Source organism: Schistocerca piceifrons, chromosome 7 (assembly GCF_021461385.2).
Source record: "Schistocerca piceifrons isolate TAMUIC-IGC-003096 chromosome 7, iqSchPice1.1, whole genome shotgun sequence".
NCBI classification, from domain to species: domain Eukaryota; kingdom Metazoa; phylum Arthropoda; class Insecta; order Orthoptera; family Acrididae; genus Schistocerca; species Schistocerca piceifrons.
The window spans coordinates 471,463,779-471,476,218 of record NC_060144.1 but is presented as its reverse complement, the minus strand read 5'-3'; the positions used below and the strand labels follow the sequence as shown (position 1 = coordinate 471,476,218).

The following is a 12,440-nucleotide window of genomic DNA, read 5'->3' as shown; positions in this document are numbered from 1 at the left end:
GAGGAGGCATTGCAGATGATGCCGTGCAGTCAGCAAAGGCACTCATGTTGGTCGTCTCCTACCATAGCCCATTAACGCCGCACTGTCCTAACAGATATGTTCATCATATGTTTTACATTGATTTCTGCAGTTATTTCACCCAGTGTTGTTGTCTGTAAGCACTGACAACGCTACACAAAAGCTGCTGCTCTCGCTCGTTAAGTGAACGCCGTTGATCACTGTGTTGTCTGTGGTGAGAGGTAACGGCTGATGTTTGGTATTCTCGGCACACTCTTGACACTGTGCATTTTTGAATATTGAACTCCCTAATAGTTTACGAAATGGTATGTCCCATGCGGAATTATAGTGACAAAACAAACTCTGTTATACTTATGTGGGAATTTAACAAGGACAACAGTAACTTTAAATCCCCAAAGCCACAAATAAATTTCCATTTCACTTTAATATTTTTTCTGGAATACTACATGTACATGATTACTCTGAAGTTCACAATGAAGCGTGGCAGAGAGCTCATCGAACCACCCTGTAAGCTACTTCTCTACCATTCTAAACAAACAGTTTTTATCATTACACTGAAATAAAAAAGACTTTCATAGTATTGTCTGTTCTGCTGAAATGCAAAAATCAGAAAGATAATACTATACATTTCAATTCGTCTTAACACTAGGACCGCTGAGTGGTCAATTTGACCACTTCTTATATTTTAACATGTTATTATTCGGTCAATTTCTAATCTATGCTGTTGTGAGTTAATGACTTTTCCTAAATGTTTATGTAGATCATATAAATAGTCCAATATTTGTTTTATCTTCATTAGTTTTTTTGAATGAGTACTTATACTTAAAACCACCGAGTGGTCACTTTGACCACATTACATGTATATTTGAAAACAGATTATTTAAAGATTGTTGTGCATCACTCCCCGGATTTATTCTTAGCAACAATGCTATTATTGTTGAATGTACTAAATATATTGGTTACTAACGTTTATTCGCATTGTTTGAATTTAAAAGCTCAACAATGCAATATGTCATTTTTTGTTCGCTATTGGGTTTCGCATAAACAAGACTGTTTATTTGAGTACTGGTCTCAGAGCAGTAGACATGGCTCAGATGTCACAGCAATACAAACCACAGCCATGGCCACTTTCAGATGAAGAAGTTGTCACACTTTTGTATGAATCGGATGCTGAAAATGATCCTGAAGTTGAGGATCTTGTGGAAGATTCTACAGATGAAGATTACCAACCTGTCGCTAATGTGGAGAATGACAGCTCCGAGACTGAAGATGAAGGTAATTTACAGTCACTTATATTATTATTATTATTATTGTTACTATATAAATAATGATCACTATCATAATAGAGCTGACACTTCTACTGCTACTTCTGTTACTGCTATTTTATTGTGTGCTATGTTATCTTTATAATGAGTTGTAGCTTTCTAATTGTCTCTTTCCTCAGGCAGTTGCTGAACCAGGACCAAGCAGTAATATAAACAATGCTAGAGAAGGACCTACCCCGGGTAAAAAAAGAACTGCACCTCCTGTAAGTGGACCAATACAGAATCGACGTAGAAGAGGAGAACGAAGTGAGGGTTCACTTCCAGAACCTGGCTCAAAACTCCTAGGGAAGGACGGGATCACGGAGTGGACTGTAGCAGACTTCGGTGTTACTACTCCAGGTAGGATAGGTCAACAGAATATATTGATACAAACACTAGGACTTACTCCACACGCAAAGTGGCATGATAATGTTTCGAGTGCCTGGCGCCTTTTAGTTGATGAATCAATGTTGAAACACATAAAGAAATGCACAGAAGCAGAGGCACAACGGCTTCTTGGAAATGATTCCTGGAGTTTGTATTTAGAAGAATTAGATGCATTTCTTGCTTTATTATATGTTCGTGGTGCACTAGGTGCCAGATGTGTTGAAGTAGATGAGTTGTGGTCGAAAAAGTGGGGAGCCCCATTTTTCACTGACACAATGAGCAGAAACAGGTTTCGACAAATTTTGAAATACCTGCGTTTTGATGAAAAAAATACACGGTCGGGACGTTTGAAAAGTGACAAATTTGCACTTATATCAACTACTTGGAACCATTTTATAGAAAACTGTCAGTTGAAATACATACCTGGATCAAATGTCACTGTGGACAAACAACTTTTCCCCAGCAGAACCAGGTGTCCGTATTTGCAATATATTCCGAATAAGCCTGATAAATTCGGAATCAAATTCTGGCTTCTAGCGGATGTAGAAACAAAATAGCTTTGTAATGGGTTCCCTTACGTAGGAAAAAACGAATAGAGGGCACCTAATGGGAAACTTCCAGAACAAGTAGTAATGAAGTTGGTAGCTCCATATCGCAATAAGGGGCGAAATGTGACAACTGATAATTTTTTCACTACGGTCACACTTGGGGAGAGACTGGAAAGAGAGAAAACTAGTCTTGTCTTCACTATCAATCGTGGAAGAAACGAAATTCCGAACACTATAAAAAAATGAAAACTTCTCTTTATACGTCTGTTCTCTTGAAAAGGGAAAAAGAACAAAAATGTTCTTCTGTATAGCACCATGCACACACATGTTGAAATACAAAATAATTCGAAACACCTTCCCGAAACAGTGAGCTTCTACAATAGCACAAAATGTGCTGTAGATGTCTTGCACCAGATGACGAGGAAATATTCTGTCCGCTCTGGTACTCGTCGATGGCCTGTACACGTATTTCACAATATCCTTGATGTAGCAGCCATCAACGCATGGATCATTATCAAGTTAGTGACAGGGATCAAAATAAGTACGAGGAATTTCATCCTAAATCTAGCAGAAGAATTACGTAGAGCCTATATGGAAACCAGAAATCAAGAAAGGATGCCAAGGGATGAAACAGAAAAGCAAGAAAAGGCCGATGGTGATGAAGAAATAGAAGACGCGGAAATTCCTGCGAAAGTAAGAAAACTATGCCAAACGAGGAAATGCAGAAACAAGACAAATGATGTATGCAGTAAATGCAAGAGATATGTTTGTGGGCCGTATACATAGAAAGTAATAAAGACAGTAGTTTGTAATGCTTGTAAGTAGGATTAGGTACTATACACGGTCATATTTTATGATTGGTCTTTCTCTTAACATATTCATGGGTACTTAGTTTCTCCAGTAAGATTAATTTCTATTAATTTTAAAACTACTGCAATACAATTAGTATGGTTGCAGATAAATATTGTGAACAATGTTCTTTAATATTAGTAATATTATGTTCCCATTGTTGTTGTAAAATACAATGATACTGCTTTAAACGTAATTAAAGTGATACATTGTTATCAAGGTCATTAATATTTACATTTACATTAAACAGCACAGCATGTACTTACAAAGAAAGTGGTCACTCTGACCACATCGGCGATTCTAAGTATAGTACTAGTTCCGGCGGTTCTACTGTTAATCCATTTCGTCACTTCAAACGATGGTGTGCTACCTGTTGCAATTGAGTAATTATAGGGAGTTCCTGAATGCTAGAACGACATTTCAGTCGGACTGTTTCAGAATTTTATAAAGTATTTATTTACTTAGTAGAAGACTAATCCTATTGTTCTGGCATGACGCTAACTTTTCACGTACATAAACAAACGATTCTAGATCTATGCTGTCGGACTAAACGGCGCAGAGCCATCTATCAGCTGTTGCTGAAGCGATGGTGGGGAAGCGACGTCGTGCAAAAATATCTTTCAACTTCCGTAGCTTACACGTACGTTGTCACGACAGTGCGCAAGTAGAATGTTTCCACAAAATTTAAGTTGATTAACGCGAGTGGTGGTGGGAGAATGCTCGTATGTAAGAAGACCATGCGTGGAAACCCGGCTTGACACATGTCCTTCGATGCCTCAGGTGAGACTCGACATCGATGGCACTACGTGTCGATAGATCGATGTATCGATGCATAGATACGTTTGTTGGTATAGTTTTGTAGTAGTTTGTGTAATGCTGTTTGTTGAAAATAAGGAAATCCATAACAGCAAAGACATAGAATGAAATGCAATGCCTCGGATTCTAATATTCGCCGACGGAGAACTTTGTTTAGGTAATAACATTTCTTTGTTGGCTTGTTGATGCTCTTATCCGTCAGCGAAACCTCGTAAGTATAATACAAACTTATTGTTTGCAGGTTACAAATGGTTTAAACACAAACATAAACCAAAAAGCCGCACTACAAGCCATGGCACATACTCAGCGAGTTCCAATTTATGGAACCAGACCACCATGCGCTACACCTACTCGCTTGGAAGAGTGGCATTCTCGTCTGCGGACGATACGACTTGAAAGAGCACGTAAACCGGACAAGCCAGAGGATTTCGTCGTCTATGAAGGTTCAGATGAGGAGGATAACGCTGTTGCCGAGAAAGAAATTCTTCGAACTTCGTACAATTTTGTGGACTTTGTGAGAGGCCGTGAGCTGGGTGGGAATGACACCAGATGTGTGCGTGCTGAATATGCTTCACGTCACATACTTACACATGAAATGTTTAAAGAATATTCTGTATCTCTTAATAACATGAACAAGGTGTTTTGTTCGCAGTGGCTGAGCGACAGACAAGTTGTCTTTGGCACGAAATGCAACAAGGTAAAGCGGAATGTATACTTTTAAGATGAGTCGGTAGAACTTCCTTTCTTACATCATATTAAACATTAATTAATATAATGCTGCAGTATATAGTATGAAAGATTATAACATGACCATGAAATGAACGATAGCAACACGCGACTATTCTGGATCTTCAAGAAAAGTTCTAATTGTTATTGAATACAAACTGAAAGCTTCTCATGATCATGGCAACAGTGTGTTGTGCTTCTGATATTATAGTAGACAACTGATATTAAATTCTAAAGGAGGCTGATTGATTGATTTACGGAGGGAATTCAAACAACAGTGGTCTTAGCCCGCTGTTACCAGCACTGAAACTGAGTTTATTGTGTGGTTTCTCTCCCCGTAGCTAATGTGCTGTGGTTTCACCCCCCTCCCCCTCCTGTCCCCCCTTTGGTTCTGCCATGAGTTCAGTCTGTCTCTTGATTGAGCCCAGGATCCAGAACTTGTCATGAAACGTGACTTCGACATAATTTGATTGCCATGTTTATTAAAGGATATTAATGAGTATTTGTAAAATATAGAGCATTTTTGTTATTATCCTGTAAAATAAGTTGAATGTTTGCAAATAATTCATTAGTTTTTGCAAATAATTCATTAGTTTCATAATTAATAGTGTGAAACTGTTGACTCTTGATCATCATCCTTTGGGTTGGGATAGGCTATTTAAAGTAAATGTGTTTTCTATGAGGTGATAGAACGGTGCCCCACCTATTTCTATAAGTGACAGTTTCAAAAACCTTGTTTACTATTATCAGCTTTTAAAGTTACTTGAAAATAATGCTAAATAGCATGTTGTGCTTGTTTTAAGAACATGCATGTATTTCAACTAGTGTGATATTATAGTGTAAGTCTGTGAACACACTTTATCTTGAACTCCCAAGTTCTGAACTGACAGAGGTTAGAAGGCTTCAGATAAATAGTTTTTTTTTGTGATTGGCTCCAACTTTAGCTGTCAGTGGTGTGTTGTATAGTAGTGTTTTAGTGGGCATGGCTGAAAGTACTTCCATTTAGTCATTGTGTGATTTGTACCATTAAATATGATTATTGAAATGTTGTTATCAGACATATTGCTATGTTATACCAGTTTCATATTGGAATACACCAAATGTTTAAATGTATGTTAGCATGGTGTTTCTCACCTGTATTTGTAGTCAGTCACTGTGAAGAGCAAAGTAGAGGGTCTGCACTGTGTGAGGGAGGTGGTGCTTGCCTGTAAGGGAGGTGCCCCGTCTCCAAACTGCTCCTCGCACTGTGAGGGTCAGTGGATGGGATGGGGCCTACTTGAATCGTACTGTCAGCACCCTTCCTCTCCTCTTTCTAAGTCACATCACTTTTATGATAATCATCTGAGATGTGTGAGCATTTGTCATGCTTTCAACAAGTAATATGTAGTAATACAGAAGAACATTGATAGTCAAGTACAACAGGGATTATGAATAAAACAACAGTTGCTGATAATGCTTCAACTTAAACTAAGACTTTTGTATAAGTAATATAAAAGTAAGGGACAAATTATGCTCCCAATTTAGTTGTCTTCCCTGCAGATGTGATCTGTGCTTCAATTTTGTTTAATATAGCTTGTTTATTCAGTTCAAACTACTCGCAAAAGCTCAGCAAAAAATGGTTTAGCCATCCATTCTGTTGTTTTACATGTCTGTGGCTAAGTAGCAGAGTTGCCATTGCCTGTTTATATGGTATTTCAACTACTGTCTGTGCAGTTTACATTGATGCCCCATTGGCAGAATTCCTTACAGCTGCTCCTACACGGAGTATCATGTTAGGTGGTGCATATCACTACTGGCCATTAAAATTGCTACACCAAGAAGAAATGCAGATGATAAAAGGGTATTCATTGGACAAATATATTATACTAGAAGTGACATGTGATTACATTTTTACACAATTTGGGTGCATAGATCCTGAAAAATCAGTACCCAGAACAACCACCTCTGGCCGTAATAACGGTCTTGATACGCCTGGGCATTGAGTCAAACAGAGCTCGGGTGGGGTGTACAGGTACTGCTGTCCATGCACTTCATCAGGATTAGTGACTGGCTTTGCTCAGCCACCATTGACCAGACGTTTTCAATAGTGAGAGATCTGGAGAATGTGCTGGCCAGGGCAGCAGTCGAACATTTTCTGTATCCAGAAAGACCCATACAGGACCTGCAACATGCGGTCGTGCATTATCCTGCTGAAATGTAGGGTTTTGCAGGGATCGAATGAAGGGTAGAGCCAGGGGTCGTAACACATCTGAAATGTAACATCCACTGTTCAGAGTGCCGTCAATGCGAACAAGAGGTGACCGAGAAGTGTAACGAGTGGCACCCCATACCACCACGCCGGGTGATACGCCAGTATGGCGATGATGAATACACGCTTCCAATGTACATTCACCACGATGTCACCAAACATGGATGTGACCACCTTGATGCTGTAAACAGAACCTGGATTCATCCGAAAAAATGACATTTTGCCATTCGTGCACCCAGGTTCGCCATTGAGTACACCATCGCAGGTGCTCCTGTCTGTGATGCAATGTCAAGGGTAACCGCAGCCATGGTCTCAGAGTTGATAGTCCATGCTGCTGTTGGTGCAGATGGTTGTTGTCTTGCAAACGTCTTCATCTGTTGACTGAGGGATCGAGACGTGGCTGCACAATCCATTACAGCCATGCGGATAAGATGCCTGTCATCTCGACTGCTAGTCATACGAGGCCGTTGGGATCCAGCATGGCGTTCCGTATTACCCTCCTAAACCCACCGATTCCTTATTCTGCTAACAGTCATTGGATCCCGACCAATGCGGGCAGCAATGTCGCGATATGATAAACCGCAGTCGCGATAGGCTACAATCCGACCTTTATCATAGTCGGAAACGTGATGGTTCGCATTTCTCCTCCGTACACGAGGCATCACAACAATGTTTCACCAGGCAACGCTGGTCAACTGCTGTTTGTGTACAAGAAATCGGTTGGAAACTTTCCTCATGTCAGCACGTTTTAGGTGTCGTCACCGGCGTCAACCGTGTGTGAATGCTCTGAAAAGCTAATCATTTGCATATCACAGCATCTTCTTCCTGTCAGTTAAATTTTGTGCATGTAGCACGTCATCTTCATGGTGTAGCAGTTTTAATGGCCAGTAGTGTAGTACTGAAGAAACTGCAAAAGGGTGGGAATTTAAGGAGATGGGACATGGATAAACTGACTAAACCAGGGGTTGCACAGAGTTTCAGGGAGAGCATAAGGGAACAATTGACAGGAATGGGGAAAAGAAATACAGTAGAAGAATAATGGTTAGCTCTGAGGGATGAAGTAGTGAAGGCAGCAGAGGATCAAGTAGGTAAAAAGACGAGGGCTAGTAGAAATCCTTGGGTAACAGAAGAAATATTGAATTTAACTGATGAAAGGAGAAAATATAAAAACGCAGTAAATGAAGCAGGCAAAAGGGAATACAAACGTCTCAAAAATGAGATCGACAGGAAGTGCAAAATGGCTAAGCATGGATGGCTAGAGGACAAATGTAAGGATGTAGAGGCTTATCTCACTAGGGGTAAGATAGATACTGCCTACAGGAAAATTAGAGAGACCTTTGGAGAAAAGAGAGCCACTTGTATGAATATCAAGAGCTCAGATGGAAACCCAGTTCTAAGCAAAGAAGGGAAAGCAGAAATATGGAAGGAGTATGTAGAGGGTCTATACAAGGACGATGTACTTGAGGACAATATTATGGAATTGGAAGAGGATGTAGATGAAGATGAAATGGGAGATACGATACGGCGTGAAGAATTCGACAGAGCACTGAAAGACCTGATTCGAAACAAGGCCCCGGGAGTAGACAACATTCCATTGGAACTACTAACAGCCTTGGGAGAGCCAGTCCTGACAAAACTCTACCATCTGGTGAGCAAGATGTATGAGACAGGCAAAATTCCCTCAGACTTCAAGAAGAATATAATAATTCCAATCCCAAAGAAAGCAGGTGTTGACAGATGTGAAAATTACCAAACTATCAGTTTAATAAGTTACAGCTGCAAAACACTAACGCGAATTCTTTACAGACCAATGGAAAAACTGGTAGAAGCCGACCTCGGCGAAGATCAGTTTGGATTCCGCAGAAATGTTGGAACATGTGAGGCAATACTGACCCTACGACTTATCTTAGAAAATAGATTAAGGAAAGGCAAACCTACATTTCTAGCATTTGTAGACTTAGAGAAAGCTTTTGACAATGTTGACTGGAATACTCTCTTTCAAATTCTGAAGGTGGCAGGGGTAAAATACAGGGAGCAAAAGGCTATTTACAATTTGTACAGAAACCAGATGGCAGTTATAAGAGTCGAGGGGCATGAAAGGGAAGCAACGGTTGGGAAGGGAGAGAGACAGGGTTGTAGCCTGTCCCTGATGTTATTCAATCTGTATATTGAGCAAGCAGTAAAGGAAACAGAAGTAAAATTCAGAGTAGGTATTTAAGTCCATGGAGAAGAAATAAAAACGTTGAGGTTCGCCGATGACATTGTAATTCTGTCAGAGACAGCAAAGGACTTGGAAGAGCAGTTGAACGGAATGGACAGTGTCTTGAAAGGAGGATATAAGATGAACATCAACAAAAGCAAAACAAGGATAATGGAATGTAGTCAAATTAAGTCGGGTGATGCTGAGGGAATTAGATTAGGAAATGAGACACTTGAAGTAGTAAAGGAGTATTGCTATTTGGGGAGCAAAATAACTGATGATGGTCGAAGTAGAGAGGGTATAAAATGTAGACTGGCAATGGCAAGGAAAGCGGTTCTGAAGAAGAGAAATTTGTTAACATCGAGTATAGATTTAAGTGTCAGGAAGTCATTTCTGAAAGTATTTGTATGGAGTGTAGCCATGTATGGAAGTGAAACGTGGACGATAAATAGTTTAGACAAGAAGAGAATAGAAGCTTTCGAAATGTGGTGCTACAGAAGAATGCTGAAGATTAGATGGGTAGATCAGATAATTAATGAGAAGGTATTGAATAGAATTGGGGAGAAGAGGAGTTTGTGGCACAACTTGACAAGAAGAAGGGACCAGTTGGTAGGACATGTTCTGAGGCATCAAGGGATCACAAATTTAGCATTAAAGGGCAGCGTGGAGGGTAAAAATCGTAGAGGGAGACCAAGAGATGAATACACTAAGCAGATTCAGAAGGATGTGAGTTGCAGTAAGTACTGGGAGATGATGAAGCTTGCACAGGATAGAGTAGCATGGAGAGCTGCATCAAACCAGTCTCATGACTGAAGACAACAACAACAGTGTAGTACTTCATCAGATGTATTAATCGTATGTCGAGTGCATATTTCATTGTTTGCTGTGTGGACTCTAACTAAGCTATGACTGGGAGAAGCTGTGCACTGCCCTAGTGATTGCTTCTTGCCGATATTTGACAGTCAACAGAAATTCACAATCATCTAAAAAGCTATGCCAGAAGATAAAATAATTATAAGTGAGGAAAATGACGTAAGACATACCTCGTACCAAAACCAACTGAATAGCATATATATACATTTTCCTTGTTGCATAGACAAAATGCAGGTTAAAGGTTAAATTGGCCGCTGTCCAGAAACAGTGGGAAGCTGCACATGTCATGTTAATTGGGTTTCACACTGCTGCAATGGACTATGGTAGCGTTGAGGCAAAAGCTATGGCATGTTTTGTTTGTATAGTATTGTCTGGGATCTCTGAGGCCTCAGCACCTTCTTATGCCCTCACCTGGCTAGTCTACATTCACCTTAGTGTGAACAGCAAATAGTAATGGGTTCTTGAACCTCTTGGAGGAAGGCAAAAATTGGCACTGGCCACTTGGCTTTATGCTTTGAAAAGAGATTTGTGATCTTGCCCACTGTTGAAAGTACATCTAAGCAGTGTGGGGCACCTCAGCTGTTGGGATTGGGAGACAGACTTTCTGAAAGGTCTGGGCAAGTGAAGAGGGTGAGATTGCTCGTCAGTGGGAGCTTCAACATTAGGAAAGTGATTGGGTTGCCTAGGTCAAGCAGGTCAGGAAGAAAGCCCAGTGTCCACAGATATGGAGGAGGCTTTGCTGGCAATGATTGAGTACCTTGGGTGTAGCCAGCTGCGAATCATGGGTCACGTTGGTGCCTGGGTTCAGAGGCCATCACCAGCTCTTAAACATTGCTAGTTGTGTTATTGAGTGGGGTAGAAACATTGTTCTGTGAACAGAGAAATCCCTCATTTCTTCAAAGGCTTGATAAATTGTGTTATAAATTCAAAGGAGGAGAATATCAGCCCCATTAATAACAGCAAGTAGCATTTGTCATGGCAGATTTGACAAATAGAATTTTAATGTAGTATTAGTTCATTGCAGAAGTGTCCATGGAAAGCTCACAGAGCTAGTTGTTGTTGTAATGGTAATAATGTCTGCAAAGTTTCAGGGTCAGGTAACTGACTGAAACCAGATGTTATCAGTAATGAAATTGTAAATTTCTAATGGAATCTTTATTGCAGAGATTGTTTGATGTTGGAGGTGAAGACGTGTCTGTAACCATAAACAATACAATAATATGTATTGAGATTAGTACAGTATGAGTAAGGTTTCATGTAAATTTCATGGTCATGTTAATGAACTATAGAATGGGAGACTCAAGTGTTAGGGCAAGTAGATGGCACGGGGAATCATGTGAAAGCTACATCTTCATGGCTACTCTGCAATTCACACGTAAGTACCTGGCAGAGGATTCATCAAACCATTTTCATACTACTTCTCTACCTTTCCACTCTTGAATGGTGCGTGGGAAAAAGGAACACCTAAATCTTTCTGTTTGAGCTCTGATTTCTCTTACTTTATTATGATGATCCTTTCTCCCTACATAGGTGTATGTCAACAAAATATTTTTGCATTTGGAAGAGAAAGTTGGTGATTGAAATTTCATAAATAGATCTCGCCGCGAAGAAAACTGCCTTTGTTTCAGTGACTGCCACCCCAACTCGCATATCATATCAGTAACACTCTGACCCATATTGCGCGATAACACGAAACGATCTGCCCTTCTTTGCACTTTTTAGATGTCCTCCGTCAATCCTACCTGGTAAGGATCCCACACCACGCAGCAATATTCCAGCAGAGGATGGACAAGTGTAATGTAAGCTGTCTCTTTAGTGTGTGTCACATCTTCCAAGTGTTCTGCTAACAAAGCACAGTCTGTGTTTCGCTTTTCCCACAATATTATCTATGTGGTCTTTCCAATTGTAATTGTGTTTCCTAGGTATTTAGTTGAATTGACAGTCCTTGGATTTGTGTGATTTATCGTATACCCGAAATTTATCGGATTTAATTTAGTGCCCGTGTGGGTGACCTCGCGCTTTCTTTGTTTAGTGCCAGTTGCACTTTTCGCATCATACAGAAATTCTCTCTAGATCATTTTGTAATTGGAATTGATCGTCTGATGATTTTACTAGATGGAGAATTACAGCGTCATCTGCAAACAATCTAAGGGAGCTGCTCAGATTATCACCTAGGTCATTTATGTAAATCAGGAACAGCAGAGGGCCTATGACACTACCTTGCGGAATGCCAGATATCACTGCTGTTCTACTCGATGATTTACCATCTATCACTACGAACTGTGACCTCTCTGAGAGGAAATCATGAATCCAGTCACACAACTGAGACGATACTCCATATGCACGCGATTTGACTCATAGTCACTTGTGAGGAACGGTAACAAAAGCCTTCTGGAAATATAGGAATATGGAATTGATCTGAGATCCCTTGTCAACAGCACTCATTACTTCATGGGGATAAAGAACTAGCT

The 12,440-nt window shown here is 40.2% G+C and overlaps 1 protein-coding gene across 1 annotated transcript in view; it reads left to right on the top strand.

The window, feature by feature from the left end:
* The first annotated feature begins 3,937 nt into the window (after nt 1-3,937).
* The window catches only part of LOC124804769 (DDB1- and CUL4-associated factor 12 homolog), a 71,060-nt gene continuing 62,557 nt past the window's right edge, over nt 3,938-12,440 (top strand). The window contains exons 1-2 of the mRNA XM_047265087.1: nt 3,938-4,079; nt 4,164-4,619. Of these exons, the coding sequence (XP_047121043.1) occupies nt 4,215-4,619 (405 nt within the window). The 5' untranslated portion in view covers nt 3,938-4,079; nt 4,164-4,214. The remainder of the gene's footprint in view (nt 4,080-4,163; nt 4,620-12,440) is intronic.